This window comes from Anas platyrhynchos, chromosome 2 (genome assembly GCF_047663525.1).
Source record: "Anas platyrhynchos isolate ZD024472 breed Pekin duck chromosome 2, IASCAAS_PekinDuck_T2T, whole genome shotgun sequence".
In the NCBI taxonomy this organism is placed as follows: domain Eukaryota; kingdom Metazoa; phylum Chordata; class Aves; order Anseriformes; family Anatidae; genus Anas; species Anas platyrhynchos.
Window position 1 is genome coordinate 18,674,837 of NC_092588.1, and position 23,928 is coordinate 18,698,764.

The 23,928-nt window shown below is 36.7% G+C and overlaps 1 protein-coding gene across 2 annotated transcripts; it reads left to right on the plus strand.

Annotated features, from left to right (window-relative positions):
- The first annotated feature begins 950 nt into the window (after positions 1-950).
- On the plus strand, positions 951-23,027 carry EIF3E (eukaryotic translation initiation factor 3 subunit E). 2 transcript variants are annotated; one of them, XM_038174812.2, is made up of 14 exons: positions 951-1,109; positions 2,648-2,762; positions 4,687-4,737; positions 5,596-5,713; positions 8,637-8,679; positions 9,136-9,240; positions 10,880-11,005; positions 12,482-12,606; positions 13,249-13,375; positions 15,246-15,347; positions 16,315-16,424; positions 21,296-21,398; positions 21,617-21,751; positions 22,852-23,027. In XM_038174812.2, exons 1-14 carry the CDS (start codon positions 1,020-1,022, stop codon positions 22,888-22,890), a joined length of 1,389 nt encoding a protein of 462 aa, XP_038030740.1. In that variant the 5' UTR covers positions 951-1,019; the 3' UTR covers positions 22,891-23,027. The 2 variants fall into 2 exon arrangements, with proteins under 2 accessions (XP_038030740.1, XP_038030741.1); XM_038174813.2 differs by lacking the exon at positions 4,687-4,737.
- The last annotated feature ends 901 nt before the right edge of the window (positions 23,028-23,928 follow it).

Below are 23,928 nucleotides of genomic sequence, written 5' to 3' on the forward strand. Positions count from 1 at the left end.
CAGGTGAGTGGCCTAGCCACAAAGATACAGTTATGCGTCATACTTCAGATACCCTCTGTCCGATTTATTGGGCAATTTGAGTGCAGAACTTCAACAGCTTGAATCTCTGGCCATTGGGAAATATGACCTTACTTATTTGATTGTTTATTTATGTATTTATTTATTTATTTTCCAATGACATTCCCCACAGAGGTGCTTTATTCGTTACATTTGTTTCTTTCCTTTAACTGCATTTCTTTATTTTATTACTGTAAAAAGAAGAATTCACTATCATTGTACCTGATGCTTCAATAAAGCCTACATTGCAGAAAACAGGAGCGATAAAACATGGTCTCTCCAGCTATGACATTTTAAAAAATATGTTACAAATCCACGTGGATTTTTCTCAATATAAAAAGTTATGACGAGAGGCATGTCATACAATGTGTTTAGAGTGAGAGACAGTTCAAAAGAAACTACACTTCAGAAGAAAATTCTTAATTTTTAAGTCCTATGAGGAGTGGCTGAGGGAACTGGGGCTGATTGATCTGGAGGAGACTCAGGAGACCTTATTGCTCTCTACAACTACCTGAAAAGAAGGTGTGGGGAGCTGGGGGTTGGCCTCTTCTCACAGATAACTAGTGATAGGACTAGAGGGAATAGCCTCAAGTTGTGCCAGGGGAGGTTCAGGTAGGACATGAGGAGACATTTCTGTCAGAAGGAGCAGTCAGGCACTGGGATGGGTTGCCCAGGGAGGTGGTGGAGTCACCGTCCCTGGGGGTGTTCAAGGAGAGGTTGGACGTGGTGTTTGGGGACATGGGTATTGGGTGACACTGGTGTCAGGGGATGGTTGGATGCTCTCGGAGGTCTCTTCCAATCCTAACGACTATGAGCACCCAACACTCAAGCACCACATCCCCCCCTCTGCGCACGCGCCCCGGCCATAGCGTGCGGGCGAATCTGCGCATGCGTCGGCCCCGCGCAGGCGCTCAGGCCGATAAAAGCCGCGGCCCTTCCTCTTCCCCGCCTCCCGCACCAAGATGGCGGAGTACGACCTGACCACCCGCATCGCGCACTTCTTGGACCGCCACCTTGTCTTCCCTCTGCTCGAGTTCCTCTCCGTCAAGGAGGTGAGTGCCCGCTGCGGCGGGGAGGGTTCGGGGTCGGCACCGGGGGGCTGCCGGCGCCTCGGTCGGGCGGCCCGGGGCCCGCTCCCGGTGCGGGGGGGGGGGGGGGTGCGCGGCGCCATGCGGGGAGCGGCGGGCAGGGGCTGGCCGGGGGGAGGCGGGTGGAAGGGGCAGGGGGGGCTGCTCGGGGCTTCCTCGGCTTCGCTGTTTTGGGGAGGAAACGGCCCGCGCTGCCGCGGCTCGACCTGCCGGCCCCGGACTGTCACCCTTTGGGGGGGCGGTGTAAGCACGCAGCTGGCCTTCCGAGCCGTGTAGGGCAGGGGCAGGTCCTGCGTGCTCCAAATCCCCGCTGGTTTGTTGTATTTATGTAAAACTAGGTCAGTGGGGGAAGACCAGTGATGTCAGAAGTGCTCGAGGCTCAGCTCTTGTCAATCAGTTACCCAAGGTACTCAGTTGGTCTCTTTAAAAACCTGAGCAAAACATGCCAGGTTTCATAAACTTTGAATTTTTAAGTTGTCAGAAACAAAACAGTGAAGCGTGTGTACATTGCAATAACTTTCATTGTAACAAACATACATTGTAACGAACTTTTGTATCTACTATGTGGATTTTGTTTGGTGTCACTCATCATGAGTGCATTAGTTGTATTTTGGTGTTTGTAAACCAGCTCCAGATAATTAAATGGTTACTTCTGGCAGTGTATTATCTTGAATAGCATAGTGTTTAGAGCTAAATTCAGCTTCTGAAGGTTTTATATGTGTAAGGTCTGTATGTGGTGTGGTTAACTGTAATGTGCTCTTCATGCAGGCATATTTTTGAGATGTGCTAGTTTACCCCCCACCTGCATCTTGATGATCTAACAGCAGTTTGCAACTGAAAGCTAAATTATTAGGACCTTTAAGAAATAATCAAACAAGCTTAAAGACAGTGAACTAATTACAGAAGCTCAACTAAATGTACTTTTTATGCTGTAGACTTAATAGTGTCTTAGATTAAGCTGTGTTACAATTGCATGTGAAGTCTAATCTTGAGTGTCTCTTCAGAGATCCACTTTAAAGTATTTGATATGTCTGCATGGTTCAGAATGCTATTTTGTGGAAATCATTCACTGAGCTTCCTGTCTGTGATGCATCTCTAAATTCTGGGTTCAAAACTTTTTAAATCTTTGCCAAATTTCCTGTTTTATACCATACCCCCTTTCACCACATGAAGTGTTGCTTACTTTGGCTTACTAAGTAACTAACTTACCTTCATTAGAAATAATCATCTAAAAATGTTACTTGTCCTGTGACTATTCTTAAGTTCAAGTGTTCATGGATAGTAGGGAATTGGAACTATCTTGCTAGGACTGGAAATAGGCAGGCTGTATGGTATCTACACTAAGTGACAGAGCTGTGATACAATGTAAAGGTGTGGGTCTTGATGTGTGAAGTAACTTAAGTGGATAAAATTCATAAACTGAACCTTACCGTAAAGTTAACTGTGTAATATTTATTGGAAACTATTTAGGGATATTCAGAGAAATCTGATTACTGTTTCAGATATACAATGAAAAAGAACTCCTTCAAGGAAAGCTGGATCTCCTCAGTGATACCAACATGGTGGATTTTGCTATGGATGTGTACAAAAACCTGTATTCTGATGAAATTCCACATGGTAAGCTGCTCAGTTAACACAAAGTTTTGAAACAAATTTTATGTATTGCTTTGAAACCTATCTGAAATAATAATTAGCAGTTAGTAATTTGCATATTGCAATCAAACTACAAAGCTGTTCAGTTTTGGTCTTAAAGAAATGATATGCAATACTGAAATGAGTACCTAATCCTGGGACACTGGGACAATCAGGAACCTAGTCTTTCAATGTGGCACATATTTCAGTGCTGATTTGGTTAATCCAAACACTTCAGTGGTATAGCCTTAAAGTGTTATCTATTTTTCATCTGTCAAATTAGATACTATTGCAAAATGATTTGGGGCTAGTGTAACTTTTTCTTTAAAACATCCCTTATATTTAAGGCTAGATCTTCCTTATAAGTAATTCTATTGATCAGTAGTTGATTGTCAGATCCTGAGGGGGTAGTCATTTTTGGAACTACATGTTTTGACCAATTGTGTCAATGGATAAATTGCTGCTTCTTTAGAAGGAGTAACTCCAAATGAAATCATTAGAGATATATGAAAATCAATGATGATTAATACTGTGAATATGTAACTGAAATTTAGTCTCATTGTCTTCATGTTTTTGGAAGCTTTCTTATTCTTCAACTTCTATCTTCCTGCATAATGTCTTGAGAGGGGGAGGAAAAAGTAGGTGATCATACTTCCTGTAATTTCTATCCTTTGTGGCTTTTTTCCTTTTGCTGTTTCTTTGGTTGTGTTTTTTTCCTTGTTGACATTAATCTTTGAATATTTGCTTTCTCCCTATTCCCATATCTTATTTAATTCTATGGAATTAATTACCTTTTCCTAAACTGTAGTGGGACTGCAGTTTGTTTCTCCTGTGCAGCTTAGGAGAGACTCATGTACTCCTTAATCAGGTGCAAGATCCAGTTATTACACTTCTGCATATGGGCAGAAGAACTGAGTTGTGGATGTTGAATTTAACTTTTTGTCAAAACATGTTCCATCATCAGATACTGAGTACAGGTGCATATGCAATGATGCATGGGACTGATAATTCCAGTCATGAGACCCCCGGAGCTTTCACTTTACTCATTAAAACAGTTGTATTGATAGCTTTACTGTGAAGTTACTTTTGGTGCTGTAGGTTGCAAGAGTTAGTTTCAGGGCTGTAAAAAAAAAAATATCTTAGAGCTGAACATGTTTTTCCTCTTTTTCCAGAGTTTCTAAACTACTGAAGCATATTACAGTATCAGTAATAAAAGAATAGTAAAGTGACAGCACAAGAAGTAGCAATCCTTGTACATGTTAACAAAATAACTAGTTTGTTTTAAATCTGATTACAGCCAGTTATTTAATTAGGTTGCCAAACTGCATAAATTTTAAAAGCTCTTAGCTGTGTGTAAGTTGAATTAACTTGGCCACTGGGAGAGGTCTGCTTTCATAAAGTCCAGCAGCTTCCACCCTTATAATTTTGTATTGCATACTTTTAAAACTACTAGTTTTTAAATAATCATTTTGGAGGTATGAAACTCTTTTAATATGACTTATTGTTTGATCTCTGGCTTTCATTCAACAATATGAAACTAGCATAAGTAGTACTTTCACTTAAGAGTTCAGATTTCTTTTATGGCTTTCATGACACATGCAGATGTCTCTTCTTCATGAAGCAACACTACCAAAATGTATGTACAGGCAGGGTCTTTTTGCTTGCAAAATTGCTGGTTTCATTAAATTATATATTAACTTTGATAACTTAAACCAGTAAGGCCTTAATAAAAGTGTAACTGTTACTTAAACTTATATTTAGAAATGTCTGTGCACTGTTTATAGTTCTGTTTCTTGTCTTCTGTGATCAATTCCATAGACAGAAGATGTTACAGGAAAAAAAAATCTGTACTCCTAGTAAGTTAACAATAGTTGTTTCTGACATCTGTCTCCCCTTCTGTAACTTCAAGATTCATCTGAAGTTGGAGATAGTTGCTCCTTATTGGAGTATTTCCTGTCAGGCAAGTTGTTCATAGACCTTGGTTGTGTCACTATTATGGTGTTTTCCCCTTAGGAGGTCCTTTGCCAAAGAAATCATGAACACAAGTCTAACGAACTCACTGTAGTGTTGTTCAATGCCCTGGTGCGTGGTCCTTGGTCATGGTTTTTCTAGATTCTGTTCTCTCCTGGTATTTGTTCTTGGGTTCTCTGATCCCATAATTTTTTTGTTCATATTCCTAGTCTTAAAATGCTATTATTTTCTGTAGCTTTTTTCTTAAAACACAAGGGCTGCACTTTGTGTTGGTTTTGTTGCACATGGTAGCACTGGGTGGAAAAGCTTGGGTCTGTAAAACCATCATCCTGAAGCCTTTCTGTTTCTTAATGTTTTTTTAATAAAGAGTTAATATTCTGAATAATCATGCATAATGTTTCAGATGGCAGTCTTGCAGGTCAAACCGCTTTAAAGTCTCTAACTTTCAGCTAAATAGCATATTTAGTGCTAAAAGTATGCTTCTAGAACCTGGTCAGAGGAAAATTAATTTAACTGCTATAATAGCATTGTTTACTTTTTTCAAAGTTCAATTGGAATATGTGAAGTTACTTAAAAGTTTTTCTTCCACAGTGGAAGCTTGGAGATACCTTGGTTAATACAGCCTTGGCTTGAGCTAGCTGCTCCTCAGGTGGTTTGAGACATTAACTTAATAAAAAGCCTCTATTTCTTGTTTGGTACCTTTCCTCTTGTGTAGAAGTGACTGAGAGGACAAGCTAGGTAGGGATTGGAAGAACATGTTTACATGTGCTGTTGGCACCATGTAATTACAGCTTGATTTCTGCAAAAAAAAAAAAATAAAGCATTACATGGATTTGCTTGTGTTTAGCTCTGCGTGAGAAGAGAACAACTGTTGTTGCACAGCTGAAACAACTTCAGGCTGAAACTGAACCTATTGTCAAGATGTTTGAGGATCCAGAGACTACGAGGCAAATGCAGTCCACTAGGTAATTTTTAACATAACTTTCTCAAAGGCTTGCTGGTACCTCTTAAGCATTGATGATGGCTGTCTGTAGCAACTGCAAGAAAGGCATTTGTGTTTCTAACCAGTATTTAAGTTGTGTGGACAGTTTACTACAATTGGTATACCCAATCTATTCTTTTAAGTGATTTTACCTGTTGTACACAAGGTATTTCTGTCTTTAGTGCTCAGCTGCAGACAAGTGATTCCTGTTATTCAGTACATTATGTTTTGGGGGATGGGAAATAGGAGTTGAAACAACTTTTGGATTCCTCTTTTGTAGATGTCTGCCTTCTCTCCCTGTATCTTTTGCAGAGGATTAGGGAATGTTGTCTGTCATATTCTGGGAGGCCTGGTGGATAAACATCCTTTCAGCCTCATAGCAATTCTTTCTTTCAGGCATACAATGTCCTTTCACCCTCTGCTTCCCACAATGGACTGACCAAATTGTTGATATGAGGTAGTGCTAGCAATTGTCTTTTTGAAGATGTGTCCAATTACTTTTTGCTTGAATTGAAGTAATTAAAGTAGAATGAGTCTGTTGCATCTTAGATACAGTGTTTAGACAGTTTTCTTATGATTAAGCCTGAGTTAAAGGATTCAGCTGTAGTAGTTGAGGAAGTAACTGCCTCCCTTCAACAGAGAGGGGTGGGTAAACACTTAGTTGAAGTTATTGCTTGTTGTCTTTACATTAGCAATATTGTTATTACAATTGTGAAAGTCTCTCTTTTGGTAGAAGATTAATTAGATCCCTTATTCAGCCTTTATTGCTTTAAGATTTCAAATAGTGTACCACTATGTATGTAATAGGAATACTGAAACTAGTTAGCTTTCCAGCAGTTCAGAAAAAGCTTGTATTTACTGTTCAGAAAGTGCTTAAGCTTCTGCTGTAAAAAGCACTGTCAGGGTAAGTAAAGTACCTTTATATCTGATTTCTGCATGAATATGCATATAAGTCCATTCTGATAAGAGAAGGAATTGTTTGCGTGAGTGGTTATGGGAAGAAGGGAGCCATTTAAGAGCACTTGGAAATACAGCTTTGAATGTAAAAAGCCCAATTGTAATTAACTGCTTTCCTTTATTTTTGAAATTTCTGAAAGCTTTGCCACTCGGAAATAGTGGTTTTGGTTATTGGCTCAATGGGAGTCGTGATTGGGATTGTTGGGATCCTACAGTAATGGGATGAATCAGCCTGAAAGGTGTAAATCAGTCTAGAACTGAGTAGTGGTCTTCAGATAAGTAGATAAGAATTTTTGCTTCCTTGGCTTCTATGAATTTCTGCTGGTGACTTGTAACCTGTATCAAACTCAGCTATGTATCATCAGGGCTCTAGATCACAGCTTTTGAACCATAGCAATGCCGTTTAGAATGTCTAAGTCTGGGAAATAGTGGAAGATGTGTGAAAGACTTTGCAACTGGCAGCTCTTTCAAGAGTAAGCCAAAATATCTAGTTTTTTTTCCCCATGTAGTTGTTGGAGAAAGGCCTTTAAAGTTTTAAAAAGTATAGAGAAATAGTATGCCTCCACCTTGCAGTATCTTCCAGTGGAAGAAACACATGAGACTCTCAGTACCTCAGGTATTACTGAGGTACTGAAGAACATTCTTCCCTGCCTTGACAGTGTGCCATTTCCCTGTATGAACTTGACTCAGATACCCTAAGTTCTAGTTACAGTCTTACAGCTTTGTGGTCAGTTGATTTCAGAATGATTGAGGAAGTTGCCTCCTGTGTGCATTTTCATTATATCTTTGTCCACAGAGTAACTTATACCTTGGTGCTCTTTTCTGCATTGAAATCTTGGGTATGTTAGAGTATGGAAGTGGATTTACATATGGATTTACTTATGTAATATATGAAATTCAACTTGTTTGCCATTGTTCTCTTTGAATTAGCAAATAGCAAAAATGTAGTCAATCTCAGGAAGAACAGCTAGCATGCAGGTTTTGTGAAATAGGATGCAGTTGAACAGAGTTGATCAAACAGGAAGGGATTTTTCTGGAGAACTACATTTGAGTCCTTGTGTCCATCCCTCATTATTAAAAGAAATCTGAATTCTCAGAGGGTACAGTAGGCATTAGAATAGAAAAAAAGTGATGTTCTTTCAGTATTGTAGAAAGGTGGTTCATATGGTCAAAGTCTCAAATTGAGACTATTTTCAGTAATGTTTTCTAATTTATTGCAAATACTGGATAAAAAAATCATTCACAAAATCAACAGTTGTTTAAAATACCACAGGTGTATAAAATTTTATGGGCAGTTGTGTGACACTGGTGGTTGGTCATCCTGTGTCTGCCTCCTGGAGGCTTGAACTTATCTTTGATCATGATAATGGTGGTTGATCTTCTATTATGTATGTTGAATCCAAAAAGCTTCATTAATGTGTTCATATGTAAATTAAACACAACCTACCAAGTGTGATTATTGATTCTAGTTGTGTACTTTTCAGGTACTTCTGTCATAAGGGTGTCCTTGCTAACCACTGTGTCCCAGTGTTGAGTGTGATAAGTTTTGTTTCCAGTGGTTTGAGTCATTGCAATTTTTTCTCATCTTCTATTAAATTTGTACTTGACTAGAATAATTGCTGTGGAATTGGAAAAAGTGAGAATTCTGTTAGAATTCAATTTTCATATTGAACACTGGGGATGCTGTCAAATTTAAAACATTTTCCCACCTTTTCTTGAGTGTATCTGTTGTTGCAGGTGGCAATCATTATTTAAATTACATTAATTTTACTTAGGAAATAATTGGCTTGCTGTTTCTGTAGTTACTATTGCACAACAACTGGAGAAGTATTCTAAATTCATGTACTGTTTGGGTACTTTTAACAGCTAAAGATTGTGTTCTGTAGTGTGTTGCATGGTGACAATCAGTTTGTTTTGTAAAAACAGTGGTTTTTATCTTTTCATTATAGGGATGGTCGAATGCTGTTTGACTACTTAGCTGAGAAACATGGTGTAAGTTTTAATTGCTCTATCTGTTGGAACTCGGGTCTAAACATTTCCATTCCACCTCTCCCACAGCCAACAACTCTGAACCAGTGTTCTGGCCTGGCTCACTTAACTGTAGCTTACGGATGGAACTCCTAGTGCTGAAACATTTTATTTGAATGCCTTTGAGCTCATACAATAATACCAAAAAAAAATAAAGCTGGAGCTTAATATTAGCAATGTCCTTGTAACTAAGTTGTGCTTTACTTTGCAATGCAAAATGTTTTTTCTAGAGTATTACTTCAGTCACTAATTCAGTGATGTAAGTTGCGTAGTTTTTGCATTGTCTATAGAGTCTACAACATCTTTCAAATAACTTTGGAAAAGTTACTCAACTTTTTGAGAAGGGCTGTTAAGGGTTACTATTGAAATGGACTTCTAATAACATTTTGTTTTACTAGTGAAAACTTTTTTTCTTTACAGTTTAGGCAGGAGTACCTAGATACACTCTACAGGTATGCAAAATTCCAGTATGAATGTGGCAATTACTCTGGAGCTGCAGAATATCTATACTTCTTTAGGGTTCTGGTAAGTTTTGGTTGTGTTTTTTAGTGAAATGTTTAGTCCTCTATTGTCTGTATTAATTGTTAAAATACAATATGAGCTGCTTTGAGACAGTTACTGTGCACCAAGGAAAAACTGAAAAGACTTATCAGACTCATTATTAATATTCTTAATGACTGTTGTCCAGCAATTGGTTTCATGTGAAACTTCTTCAAATTTGTTCTTTACATTTGTGGGTCTTGTGATAAGATTAAATTTTGCAGTATTTCTTGTTTCATATGTTTCCCCACTGTAACTGAATCCTAGAGAAAAACTTAAAAACAGAAAAATAGTTGCTTTTGTGCATGGGTAAAAAGCTTACAGGTAGGTTGAAGGTAATCACTGGTAATGGTGAACTAACTTCTTATTTGGACTCAATCTGTCTTTTTGTGAATTTTATGACAGCTTTAAGACTAAGTCATGTACCCAGGAAATGTAAGCAGTAAATGAGATTTATAGAATGAGATCTATTGCTCCTTAAGCAACTCTTCTCATGTTATTGTAACTCATCTCATTTGTGAAGTGTAGGAATGAATTTTGAGAGAGTGTCTTGTGAGACTCTCAATACAGTCAACTTACTGTTGTTCAGTGAATATCTACTTTCTAGTCCCATCTAGAAAGACCCTAAACTTTCTGCTAGATTAACTAGTCAACTACAAAAATTACTGCTATAATTCAAAAAGCAAATTTATGAAATGAATCCCTAATGAGAATAGGGTTGAGAGTAAGAATGAGTTGATTTCATAGTCAAATGTTGATAAAGTGGAATTCTTCTGTATGACTCTTCAGTATTCAGAATTTAATGCTCTGAGAGAGGAAACTCCTAACTTGCATAGGTTTGTGGGCAGCTGTCCTTAATTGCACTTTAACTCTGGGCTTAACATTATATTCTTAGGTTAATGAATTTAAAAACATGAAGTATTGCTTTTGTGTTGGTAATAGCTTGGTGTAGGGTTTGTTACTAACTCCAGGAGAAGATCTTATTTTTTATTTAAGGTTTGTGTGATGAACCAAATTGATGAAAACTATAACTAATTTGGGAGTAGGACTTGACACTGAATGACCTAGTGTAACACATTCTTTTATCAAATTAAGATGGCTTGACCTTAGAACTATCCTTGTAGGAAACACTCACTACTGCAAAGCTGTAGTTTTACTGAACACTTATGTAAGAAGTCTGTTTCCTCTACAGCATTAGCAGAAAACTTGAGTCTTAGATTTGGTGATATGGTTATCTGCTGTCCCAAATTGTTTTGGGCACCTGCTTTGAAAGAGGCATTTGTTCTAATAGGTCAGAAGCATTCTTACATAGTATAGATTTGGAACTAGTGTCATCTCAGGCATATAGTTATAGTTATTTTTTCTTTTGTAAGTTAAAACTGCAGCAGCTGGGAGCTTTGTCTTACAGGATTTTCTAGTTTCTACTTTAGAAGTTTTACTGCTCTTTCACCTTCTGTACCTAAATTGCTTTTAGTATTTAACGTGTATGTACATGTAACTTAGAAAGATAGGATTTAGTTTGACATCCTGTAAGTTAAAAATAGAAGAAATTTTCTTTTAATATCTTTAGAAATTAAAATCTTCTGTTTAAGAATAAGATGACTTATTGCTGTTGTTGAATTAGGTTCCAGCTACAGACAGAAATGCTCTGAGTTCTCTGTGGGGGAAACTTGCATCTGAAATTCTGATGCAGAATTGGGATGCAGCCATGGAAGATCTCACAAGACTGAAGGAGACAATAGATAATAATGTAAGTGAAATCTTGGTCATGTTAGTAAGGTGAGAAGTTAGTTGTTAGTATTCAAGTTCTGCTATGAATTACTACTTAAGAGCACATCCTTAGCAAAAGCATGATTAAATGCATTTCCTAAGTGGTAGCAGGAAAGTAGAAGGATGCTCAAGAAATGTTGAAGAGTTATCCAGTCTTTTTCAAATGTTTTGCTTTTTCTTTAGGCTTAGAAATGAAGCTGAGAACTTTTAAGGTATTTCCAAAACAACCACAAAAAAAACCTGGCTCAAGGATGAGTTTGAAAGCAAGGTTTCTATATGAGAAACTGCTTGCTACTTAAATTTCAGATAGCTGTACTTTTCTGTAAAGAATTAAATGCATGTATCTAAACTATATTCTTTTTGCATGAAAATATTTTTAACAGAAAATGTAAGGCTTGTTAGTGGAAACCAGTTTCAGTCAATTCAGTTTCCTTACCATGTGAGTTCAGATGACTACCAGGAACATGAAGGGAAAGAATGGGGATGCAGTATTAATTCAAAGCAGCTGAAGTGATTAAGGACCTCTCAGTCTTAGTCTTAAATATCTGTAGAACTTTAGTGTCTGTATTTGAAATACTTTGCTCCCCTCTTTCCCCAATTGTTCTTTATTTTACATGGCAGATAACAAATGTTAACAATTTTTCTTGTCAAATTTTCTAATCTCTATGAACCTATATGCTTATAATAGACTATTACATCTGGTTTAGTCATGAGACTCCATGTCTTTTAGTAGGGGGTTGAATCATAATAGTTGTCCTGATCCTGTGAGTGATTATTACTTGCTATATCCATTGTTTTTCAATATGTTGCTTCGCAACCTCTTTGAAGTGCTGTTAAATTTGGAGCAAATCCAGGTAAGCATAGAACTGAATCCCTATTTCTGCTGTATCGGTTGGTTTAAATGAAGAAAGTTGTTTAGTGGAGGACTTGTTAGTGTTAGGTGAGAGGTTGGACTCGATGAGCTTGAGGTCTCTTCGAACCTAGAGATTCTGTGAAGTTAGGTTTGCATTTTTTCATTGGAAATGTTTGTGGCATTTCATCACTGTCTGAGAGTATCACAAAAATATTTGTGATGCTTAAAAGAAACTGAAAAGCTAGAGAAGCAAGTTCATCAGATCATATGTGAAGACACAAGAGCTGAAATTCAGGATTAAAAAGGGAAGTAATTACTTTGTTAGTATGGTGGTCTTCTGAGAACTAACGGCTATGCTCCTGTGGTAACAGAATGAGTTTTGGCAAACAATTTGAAATATAATGCTGGAAAAAATGTTACCTTGGTCATAGCTTTCAGCTCATCTGTACTTTCCAGATAAGTTAAAAAGCTGGAGGTTAAATTCTGCCTTAAAGTGATAACTAAGAGGAGTCAATGGAAAATTAGTTATACTTTTCCATGTATTGGTATTCATGTGAACTGTCTTTTGTTACTTTGGTTTAACCTAGTGTTGTTTCCTTGTAGTCAGTAAGCTCTCCGCTGCAGTCGCTTCAACAAAGAACATGGCTCATCCACTGGTCTCTGTTTGTGTTTTTTAATCATCCTAAAGGGAGAGACAATATCATTGATCTCTTTCTCTATCAACCACAGTAAGTTGTTTTGTGCTGTATTTTTGGGGGTTAGTGAAAAAATAAATACACAAGCTCATTCAGTGTTTTTGATCCACTGTTTCAGGAGTTCCAATGATACTAGCACTTCATTTTCTGGGTTTTTGTTTATAATTTGTTTTTCTTTGTGGCTATAATTCCCCTTCAAGGAGGCAGATGGTAAAACAGGAAGAACTGGCCTTTTTTTCCCCCATGTTGAAGGGTGTGGAATAACTTTATGTATTGATTCCTACAACATCTTTCAGGGTGGTGGGGAAGGTTCTTGTAAAATCTGGTTTGACTTTACAAGATCTGTTTGAGAAGAATTTGAGGAAAATCTGAGAAGAATAAAAATGTGAATTGAGATGTAGAGCTATATGACATCTGGAACAGCTTTTACACCAGAAATTATCAGTATTACATGGACTGTTCTTTTTGCAGTGCAAACTCCCTTCTCTACTACTGCACTGCTGCCTCTTCTCTTTCCTTACCAGAGGTCATCATTGTTAACAAATATAAATTACCAAATACAAATGTTCTGTATTTGAATAAATGTGCTATAGTATTGCACATATATACATGAGCTATTGTAAGTATTGTTTTGATGCAAAAGTGGATTTCCTGAGCTCTGTCTGGACTTTTCAGGTATCTCAATGCAATTCAGACAATGTGCCCACATATCCTCAGATACCTCACTACTGCAGTCATAACAAATAAGGATGTTCGAAAACGTAGACAAGTGCTGAAAGATCTAGTCAAGGTTATTCAACAGGTAAGGACTGAAATCTGCTTTTTCCTGTTCATATTTTTATACTGGGACTATAACTTTAACGTGCCTGTTCTGGGACTTCTTACATATTTCAGTCCTAACTCTGTCACTGAATTTTTTGTTCATTGTGAAGTAAAATGTATATTGTTTACTGGAAGGGCAAAATAATGAATGAAGCACAATGTGCTGTCAGTTTTGCTTTTTCCCCCCCCTGTATGATCAATGCAGAAAATTTCAGCAAGATCCTTGGAATTGTTCTCGATCTGATTCTTTTTCAGCTATCCCTACAAGGAATTGTTGTACAAGTAAAATCTTGCTTGCGTTTCAGGACAACTGAACAGTGTACCCTGTTTTATGTTCAAATTCATATGTGTTGCTTAAATGTTTTATCACAGTTAGAGAGGATGTAGCCATTGATAGGAGTTAGAAAAGAATAAAGGTGCTTGATAATAGCAGTTAAGCAGTTGATCACAAAGATTCTTTGCTGAAATTGGTATGCAACTTGTTATAAAAGCCATCAGCCTTCAAACACGAAGTAATAATAGCATACATGGTGAATAAAACTGGTATATATGTGATAGTGCATTTATTAGAGGCTAGCATTTGTGTCCACTTTAAGCAATGATACAACTCACTGTTAAGTGCAATCAATTCAAAATTTAAATTTTAAGCATCTTAATCCTTCTAAGTGTTAATCTTTACAGCAGAAGTAGCATAAGCAACTGTAAAGAAGTTCAAGTGTCAAAACGTGTCTTGAGGAAAATCTTTACTTTAGGATTGAATTGTAATACACATCTCTAGTATTTGAAGAAAATTAACATTTCTACAGTGTTTCTTGTTTTAATTTTATCTTTCCCATTCAATATGAGAAGAAAGGATCAGTAGCATATTCCTTTTGAAAGTAACAATTCTGTTGGTTTTGAAATGCCCATTAAAAGATTTTTCTTACTCTTCTCTGTATGGTTCATTGTATCATTGTTGAATGGTAGAGGATATGTATTTATATATTTGAAAGTGTTTCAGACATGATAAAAGGCAATTGCAGTGTTGCATGGTAGACTCTTGGTAAGAGGCAAGTCAGTCCATTCTCTAAACACTAAGACACTAATGTTCTGTGCAAGTATTGAACTAATAGTTAAGCAGTTGTATGTTCATCTCTATTACACTGGAAATGTTATCCAAGACTTTCACATAATGAGTGTTAATTTCTTGGTTAACAAGTGCAATTTTGATCTGTAAAATGACCCATAAAACTGAATGTTAAACATAAATGAGATTCCAAGGAAATCAGACTCAAATCTTTGACAAAAAGAGCTGCCTTAGTAATTACTTTATCTGCTCATCCTCTTTGGATACTGAAGCTGATAATGACAGCTATTGAATTAAGCTGCCTTAAAATGTACATTTAGGAATATACCAAATTAATTTACACAGATGTGTATAAATCTATTCTTGCCTCTTAAGAGTTTTTTCTGTAATGTCAAAATAAAGTTAAGTATTTTGTATAAGAGGTAGCATTTTGTATTAACCATGACTTATTTGTGTATATTGAGTGCTGATACAATTGAAAGTGACTATTCCAATTGCAAAAACTAATCCAAATTGAGGAAGAATGTTCTAACACTTCAAGAAAATAGCATGTTTGACACAAAATCAGTTCTGTTCAGTAACAGTACTTCTAACCTGCTAAATGCTGAAAGAGAAACTGCACTCCTGATTATTTAATGAGATTATTAAAAATAGGCGTTTATGGCTCTTATGAGACTGTATAGACTTTTTTCAAGTATTAAATTTTGTTACATGTGATACAGTGATCAAGTGATCTTGTGGCCTTGGCTTCCTATATTGCCTGATTTTTACTTATTTTTGACAGGAGTCCTACACGTACAGGGACCCCATCACAGAATTTGTGGAATGCCTGTATGTTAATTTTGATTTTGATGGTGCACAGAAGAAGCTGAGAGAGTGTGAAACAGTAAGCTTTGCAACACTTTCTTCATTTAAGTATGATCTCTAAAATCAGCAATGGTCAGCTAATTTGTTTGAAGTGGTACTTGATTTCATTGCCTGTGTCTCCTGATAAGCATTAAATCATGCATTTTGATCAACTCATTTTGTAACACTTAAACAAGACTTACTGTTCAGGGTATGCCTTTAAAGTTGTATTTAATCAGTTTTTAGAACAAAAAGGGAATAAGTGATTGTTTATCTGAGTTTCAGCTTTCCTATTTGTTTGAGAAGTGTTTGAAGAAAAGCTTGTATCTACTTCTTGTTCTGAAAGATGTTGCACCTTTGAATTGTGATGTTGAAAAACAATATGAAATAACCAAAGATATTTGAGTGCATTTCTTGGAATGAATGAACATAGTTATCTTGGGTTGGGTTATGCTTGGGTTGACTAGTGTAAAGGTTAATACTTATAGCTGAAAGCTGTTACCAATTCTTACAGCTTTTGTTTTAGCTCTTTTCATTGGTATTGGTCACCTAATGGGGTAAATCAGGTTTGTTCTATTCACTGCAAAGGGCCAAAGGCCCTGTAATCTAAACTTAATAGGTGCATTTGCAGTACTAAGTAAGCTGTTTTGTATGCTGAGAATGCTGATAAAAGTGCCCAATGAGAGTATGAGAATATGCTTAGATTATGAGGGCAGTACTTAAATTTTATGCATTACTAAGGGAGGTCTTCAGTAGACTTACAAGAACTGTAGACTTTTCTCTTTTTTGAGTCCAACCCCAGTTACATTGTATGACCTCAATTTAGCAGACTACAGAACTATAAAATTTTCTGTTAAATCTGTAGGTTTCTGTCCACATCTTGGAATATGCCAAGAACTGTTCTTAAATGGACTGTTCCCTGATCATGTGTATTGAAGCAATATACATGTACATACCTGCTCTTTCCATGTTTGTTCTAAGTGTTGCCTTTCTCCTTACACTTGCAGGTGCTTGTGAATGATTTTTTCTTAGTGGCATGCCTTGAAGACTTCATTGAGAATGCCCGTCTCTTTATATTTGAGACTTTCTGTCGCATCCATCAATGTATCAGCATTGGGTAAGATAACTTTTTAGAACTGCGGTTCAGAAAAATCAGTTGCAGATGAGTTTGACAAACAGCATAAACTTCTAAGTGTATTTTATTTATACTATACTTCTGTTCCCCATAGTTCTACATCACTTAAATCTCTAGAGAACATTGCAGAGATCTGAGACAGCAGGTACCAAAGCTGGTAAATTAATGAAATTCAATGACATCTTGTTATTAGCTTGTGTCCAGAGCAAATACATGTATGTGAGTGGCCCTCTGAAAAAGCATTTTAATGCTACTTGATTTCAAAACAAAAAGATTTGGCATAAAATTGTCAAGAGTTTTGGAAACTTACTGAAAGGATTATTTTTTCATGAATATTTATAGTAGGAGAAAGGCAAAAGAATCTATTCCTGTTCACGTGTGACAGTTGTCTTCAAATGCATCTGCAAAATGATAGGATGTTTTATTTGCATCACAGTAAAAGTTATTAATGACTTCAATACCCAAGTTGGTAGAAAACAATGAATTTTGGGGGGGGATTTTAATTAACAGAAGTATGTTTTAAGCATATACACTTGTAATATGAATGAACTAAATGCTCTGAACAAATGTTTTCTATACTTCTATGAGTATCCTTTCACTTGTGGGCTAATATTTTAAAATCTTAATCTTAAAAATTACCTTAGGCAAAGTACTGCGCATTTGGGGATAAAAGGATTTTGGATAAGTATTTAGAAAAAATATAAAATGAAGCTCTCAAGGAGGAGTTTCTATGTAATATAAAACTACATAGTTTCTCACTTTTGCTGTAAATCTTTGTTCTGTGAAAGCACAAGTTTTTATAAAGATGTATAAGTTTTATTTAACTAAAGACTAAATATCTATGAGAAATACAGTGTTTATCATAGAAGCAATATGTAGAGAACCTAGTATATGCATCTTAAGTATGCTTTAACTGTCCGTTGGAAGATACTGATAGACTGTGGACAACAAATGATTCATTAGGCAAAATTAGCAAGCTTTATTTAACAAATCAAGGTCTGTGGTAGATGGTTGCTGTTTTAGTATGTTACTTGTTTTGTGGTTCATACTGCTTTGTGCCATATATGGTATGTTTCCAGTATGACTGAAAATAGTGTGGCTTGCTGTACTTCTGTGTGGTCATAAGTGCATGCATGTAGTGGTGTTTTTATAAGCATTATGGTATGTTCTGAGGCAGAGGGTAAACTGAGTTAAGTTGGATATAGATATTCCTTGCATATACCACTTCAGGTAATTGTATGTGGAATCAATAATCAGTAAAAAGACTTTTCACTAGGTCAGTGTTTTAAATGATGGACACATTTATGCACAAGTTGTAGAAACCATTATATTTGGGCTTAAGTGGTGTACGTAAGTATTTCTTAGTGCATTCTGGACTTATTTTGAAGGAATTGGCTAGTCAAAATGTTAAGTTTAAGGCATAGTTCTTAAATTTCTCAGTCCACAAGTGCCTTCCACTGCTGTTCCTGGAGTTGATAACTAATTGACTGTACCACAGTGCTTGTTGATAGATAAGTACTGCTTAAGTATTCAGAACAAATCTGAAAATGATTACGAGAAATCTTTTATTCCTTATGTTAAATAGAAACTAGAGGAATAGTTTAATTTTAACTACTTACATCTGTTAGGCAGTGTTCTTCTGAAGGACACAAATGTAAAATCACAACTGATAAGTGGCCTATGTGCTATATCATCCTATAATTAGTTCACTATTTGAAATGTGTTGTTTAATAGGGAATAATAGATTAAATGAGTTAAGGATGTGATTTGGTTAGTGTGGTTAGATATGCCTGTGTTTAGTTGAAGAGCTCTTCTCTTTTCCTTCTGTGCACAGTACACAATAGATTTGTTTATATATGAAGATGTGTGGAATTCGGTAATTCTATGCAAACAGATGGATGGAAATAATCAAGAGAACTACTTTTGAAACTATTTTTCAAACCACCTGTAGCCTGAAATGGGAGATAGGAGTATTAGATACATATATCAATACTGCAATAGGAGAATACTGTTGAAATATAAGCATAATCAGGATGAGTGTTCAGTGTAATCAGTTTTGAAAGATAGAGTGATTTTTGGTTGTTGCTTTACCAGGAAAGTACTGTCTTAATGTCTGCAAGGGGACTTTAAGGTGGAAGCTGGTAACTGCAAATGGTGAAATTAGATCATCTTTTGCTTTAAAGGTTTGATAGAATCATGGAAATTTTTTAATACTGGTGTGTGTATATATTTCACTAAAAATTTTGTTACTTGGTAACTTCAGCTATTTTATATTAAAATTCATGTACATTTCAAAGTTTAAAAACTGAGAACTTTTTTATCCCTCTCTGCCATCTGTCACTTTCATTTTGTAATATGGAAACTTACTAAATGCATATGCAAGAAAACTGTCCAGAAGCTGTACAGAGGTGTGACTTCTGTCATGCGTGCTGTATAACTTTCTAGCTAACAGGGGAGCCTACCTCTGAAGAAGCTGAGCTACTAAAATATAGACATGAATAAAGCAATTTATAGTGCTTATCCCCTGTTCAAGACTGATAGTATGTAGGTGTAGAGAATGTATTCCTTCTCAAAAGCCATCTTCAGGGTGGGAAAACTTCCTAGGGCTGTGTTTACATTAACAAGTGGTGGGTTGTGAGAGGTGAATCTACAGAGAAACAGTTGTTGCTGAGGATCCTGGCATCCATGCTCTCCCATGTTCTGATTCAACTAAACGTAGGTTTGACCCCTTCTTAGTAGTCAGAGCATTCCATACTGAAGTGTATTTTCCAGTTTACTGGAAATCATAAGAATCTAGTTTTCAGGCTGTTTTTGATCATAGTTCTCATTACACTGAACTTGTATTCCAGTGCATGGTAAATCAAGATGACAGATTTGAATTTGTTGTCCAAACTTAAATGTTAATGTAGGGGTTTGTAGCTTATCCAGTGCATCTTCATTGGCTCTTGATAATAGGAAAAGGTGCTATTATCTACTAAATGATGTAAGGCACTTAATATTTTCTAGTTTGGAATAACTTCCCTCAAAGCCTGTGTGCTCCCCTCAGTTCCTCGTGTACAGAGGGACTGTAAGATAAGGAAAAAGCAAAATCTAGGTGCTGAGGGTTGGAAAGAACCTCTGGAAGCCATCTGGTTCAATCCTGTGCACCCAATTACAACTCTGAGCAAGCTGATTCTTGATTGTTTCCAAGAGCAGAGGGTCAATATTTAAATCACAAGGTAGGTAACTTTAGTCTACAAAGTTGTGGCAAAAGCGACCTTTGGGGTCATCTGGAAGAGTTGTTACTTTATCAGAATCCAACTGCTACCTCCAAAAGAGAAATGAGAACTACCCTAACCTTCCTGCTCTCCTGCCCCATGTTCATTCAATCTGGAATTTTTCATAGCGTTTACTACATTTGAATCAGTGATGCTAAAGCAACTTGTAGCTTCTTCCTATTGAAATATCCATCTCATACTGTCAAGATACTGATAATTCCACAATGATTTTTACACCTGATATTTTCTGTTCTCTTGCTTTGTCTGCATTATGTCTCTACAACCTTAAAGTGAACCACTGATTGAAGTTCTGGTGGAATAGGAGCAACTGTGGTTGGGTCTTAACTTCCCCTTGCTTTGTCAAGCTCCACATACCTTGTCTGTTTGCTGTCATTTCTCTGAAGTGAGTTCAGTATATAAGTTACTTGGTTTTTTTTCCCTGTTCATGCCACTTCAGAGTCATCGGTTGGGGGTGTGGGAAGGAGAATTGAGTTTATATTTATAGTTGGAAGAAGGATGAGACAAGTGTGTGGGAGAGATTGTATAGAGAAGACTATACCTAGCCTGGCTAGGTAGACTAGCTAATAACTGATAGGCTATCAAGTATTAGCTTGTCAGTAATTAGTATCAAAATGAAAATGACTTTGAGGTGCAGAAAATATGTAAGCAAGATCCTGTGAACTGGTGAGGAATTGACCTCTTGTGCAACTCCAGCGTAGCCAGCTGGGTTTTTGGTGATGTTTGCAGCCCTTACCTCATGTTTGTCACGTCAGTCTGAAAGCTGATGGAAGAATGAGCATTACAAATGTCCTGCAGGAGCCAAATGCCAGTAGGGAGCTAGAGGAGTTGGCTGGAAAGCCACAGGAAACACCATCAGAGGGATTTATTTCTGGACAAGAGTGCCTGCTTCAGAAAGCATTTTCCTTTCAGTTTTGCCCTCCTTCCCCATTCCTCTTTGAATTTGCAAGAAGTTTAAGTGTTGTGTATCATCTTTGGATGCATAATGCATTTGTCACATTTCCATACCAAGCTGTGTAGTCTCATGGCACTTGTTCCTGGAACTTCAGAGTTGGTAATGGAGTTATTGTCAAATGCTTTCCTGGAGTAATTTCTCTAAACTTTGACTACTGGCTATGTTATTTTAAATAAAACTAAGTAATTCAATGTTTTGCTTTACAGTGATGGTTGATGTTTCATGTGGGCAAGGTTTAATAGAAACAGATACTATATAAAACTGTACAGGCCAAGATGTAAGTGTGAAATAACAGATTCACAACAAGTAGGTGTATACTTCAAGAAGTTAATTCCTTATTCAGCATGTCTTAAGCAGTGATAGGAATTTTTTAGATCCCTTTTTATGATGGAGAAAAATAAAAGGGGAAGGGGAACATGTGAAAGGGTGTATGTATGTAAGCTTTGGGGTTATTTAAATCAAAAGAAGGTATGCTTCCCAAGTATGTGATGTCTCTTGAAGACAAGCTTTGTGCTGTGCTAAATTCGGTGTGTTGCTTTGGTGCATGTTCTGTAGGCCTGGAATATATTTACCAATGTGAGAGGGATTGTATTTCAGTTTCTGATAAGTCTGTTATCTCTTAGTATGTTAGCAGATAAACTAAACATGACTCCTGAGGAAGCAGAAAGATGGATTGTCAATCTAATCCGAAATGCACGATTAGATGCCAAGTTGGATTCAAAGCTGGTATGTGAATCAAAGTGACTGAATTTTCATCAAGTTTTATTTCTCTTTATTTAGAAGCAACAAGTTCTAACTTTTCTTTGTCAGTAAAATGTAGTGGACTTCACTTACTGTGTTTTGATTTTGTATGAGATGACTTGTGAAAGCTTTGAAAGCAGAGCGTTAAAAGGTTGTGCGTTCTGAGTGGCTGTTAAATTTCCTGTATCTTTATTGTGTTCTAGGGCCATGTAGTTATGGGCAACAACGCAGTGTCACCCTATCAACAGGTGATTGAAAAAACCAAAAGCCTGTCTTTTCGTAGTCAAATGTTGGCTATGAACATTGAGAAGAAACTGAATCAGAGTGGTAGATCTGAGGTTGGTATAAGTTGTATTTTTCTGATTTCCTGCTATCTTTTTTTGTGAGTAATATTAAAGTATAATTCTAAAATGTTCTTTAGTTCAAGTTTGTCAGAAGTACCTAACTCTAGTTCTGGCTCCAGAAGCTAAATAGGACATTTCTTATAGTGAGCATTAGATAGTGATTCTTGTTTTGTAATGTGAAGAGATAATAAGGGAAAAAAAGGAATGCCAGAGTACTTTTGTCATGAATTGATTCTGTACTTCCTTGCAGTAGTTTTCCTTGCTACCTTAAAAGACTTATTGAAGGGGAACACGTATGAAAGTAGTTGCATTATTTTTTTCCAAGTGTGTTGTACTTAAACCATTCTAAATGTTGAACATTGAGATAAATGGCACTCTCCCTCACTTTGGTGTTCCTTGACAATACTGAGTTTTGTGCAAGTGTTCCTTTTGCAGTGCCACTTGTAATTGAAGTATTTGTAGGTAAGTACAACTGGGCGAAGAATAAACAATGTTTGAGACTGGGACATGGAGTTGTGCAAAACCCTGATGTTTTGACCTATCTCATTAAGGGCTGGAGAATATAATGAGGTTGGCCACTAGTGAAAATAGAGTTGGCAAAGTCTGGTTTTTGTCTTTGTCTTACTTACAATATAGGAAATTTTGCAAGGAAAAAGAAAAATGTAGCATGGATGACTGAGGTCCACTAAGGACCTAGTAGGATACATTTTTCAAAAAAGCTAATAACTTAAATTTTATTGGGATCCCTCACTACTTAACTAAAATGTTAAGTTGAACAAACAATTGTAAACTAGTTAATTAGAAATTTTGTATAACTTAGTGAATTCACTGTTTAGTGAATATAGCTACCAAATTTTTACATTTTTATTTTGGAATGTGCTAGAACTTCATTTTCTGAAACTACTAGGTTGGGAGACTCTGGCTGTATGGCTTATGTTGCATACTTCTGCTATATCAACACTTGTTTGAAACTTAGAGTTCCTTTACTAAATAACAATGCTTATTTCACAGTCCTAGAAATTTCTTAATCGTTTCTCATAAATTTCAGTAACTTACTGATAGGATAGTAACTTCTGATCCTTATTTTATTCTAGGCACCTAACTGGGCTACTCAAGACTCTGGCTTCTACTGAGAATTCTGCAGAGGGGGAGGAATCAGTTGTCATTTGATTAAAAAGCATATGATAAATATGAAATGTAACCTTTTTGAGAAAAGCTAATCGTGTGTTCTTAAAAATTATTTGAATAAAATTGGCTACTTTTAACAGTGTGTCGTCTGTAATTTGATAAGTTTTGTCCTTGATATAAAGGGGCTTATCAGTATGGAGCATTTTGGATTACACTGAAGTAGATTTCCTTGGCACCTTCGTTCTGTGGAGTACTGCGTAGTACCTCCAAGCTAGAAAGTCTAGCTCCCTTTTTAGGGATCTGTGAAGTCAATGCAAGTATCAAAAGGAAGAGATACTGCCTGTGCACACAGTTCAGCTTTTAGGATTGAAGGAAAAACTGACTCCCTTTCACCTTACCCCCAATCCTATACTTGCTTCCCTCTTAAAGTTCTGGAACTTATTTGCATGTAGCAAGTTATTCCAACTTCCCAACCTTCCTCCTATAATACTTTCCAGGCTAGAATGTTTTGCATTTTTGGCTACATTTAAGAGTTACTTGACAGCTAGTGTGATGCCAGAGCTGGCAAAAGCTGATTTTTAGAATTTCTTCTGTAAAGAGAAGGAAGACCTTTCTACATTTATGGCCTGATCATAATTTTTAGAGGATGTTTGGTAGCAGTTCCAGCTTGAGGTGTTTCTACTCTTCCTGCTCCTCTATCATAACATGCTCATCTTGCATATGCCAGAACTTTGTGGCCACACTGAAGTTCAGCAAGGCAAAGCGTGAAGTCCTGCACCTGGGATGGAATAACATCAAGGAACATCAAGGATCATGGACTGAATGGAAAGTAACTTTCCTGAGAAGGACCTGGGGGGGATTATGGGTAGCAAGGTCAACACAAGTCAGCAGTTGCCTATGGCAGGACCACAAAGCATGTCTTTCCACAAAGTCCTATCTGAGCTTTATTAGAGAAGACTGGAATAGGTATAGAGAAGTGATTATTCTCCTTCTGAGAACACAGGTGGAATATGGTGCCCAAGTTCAGGGTTCTGTAATACAAA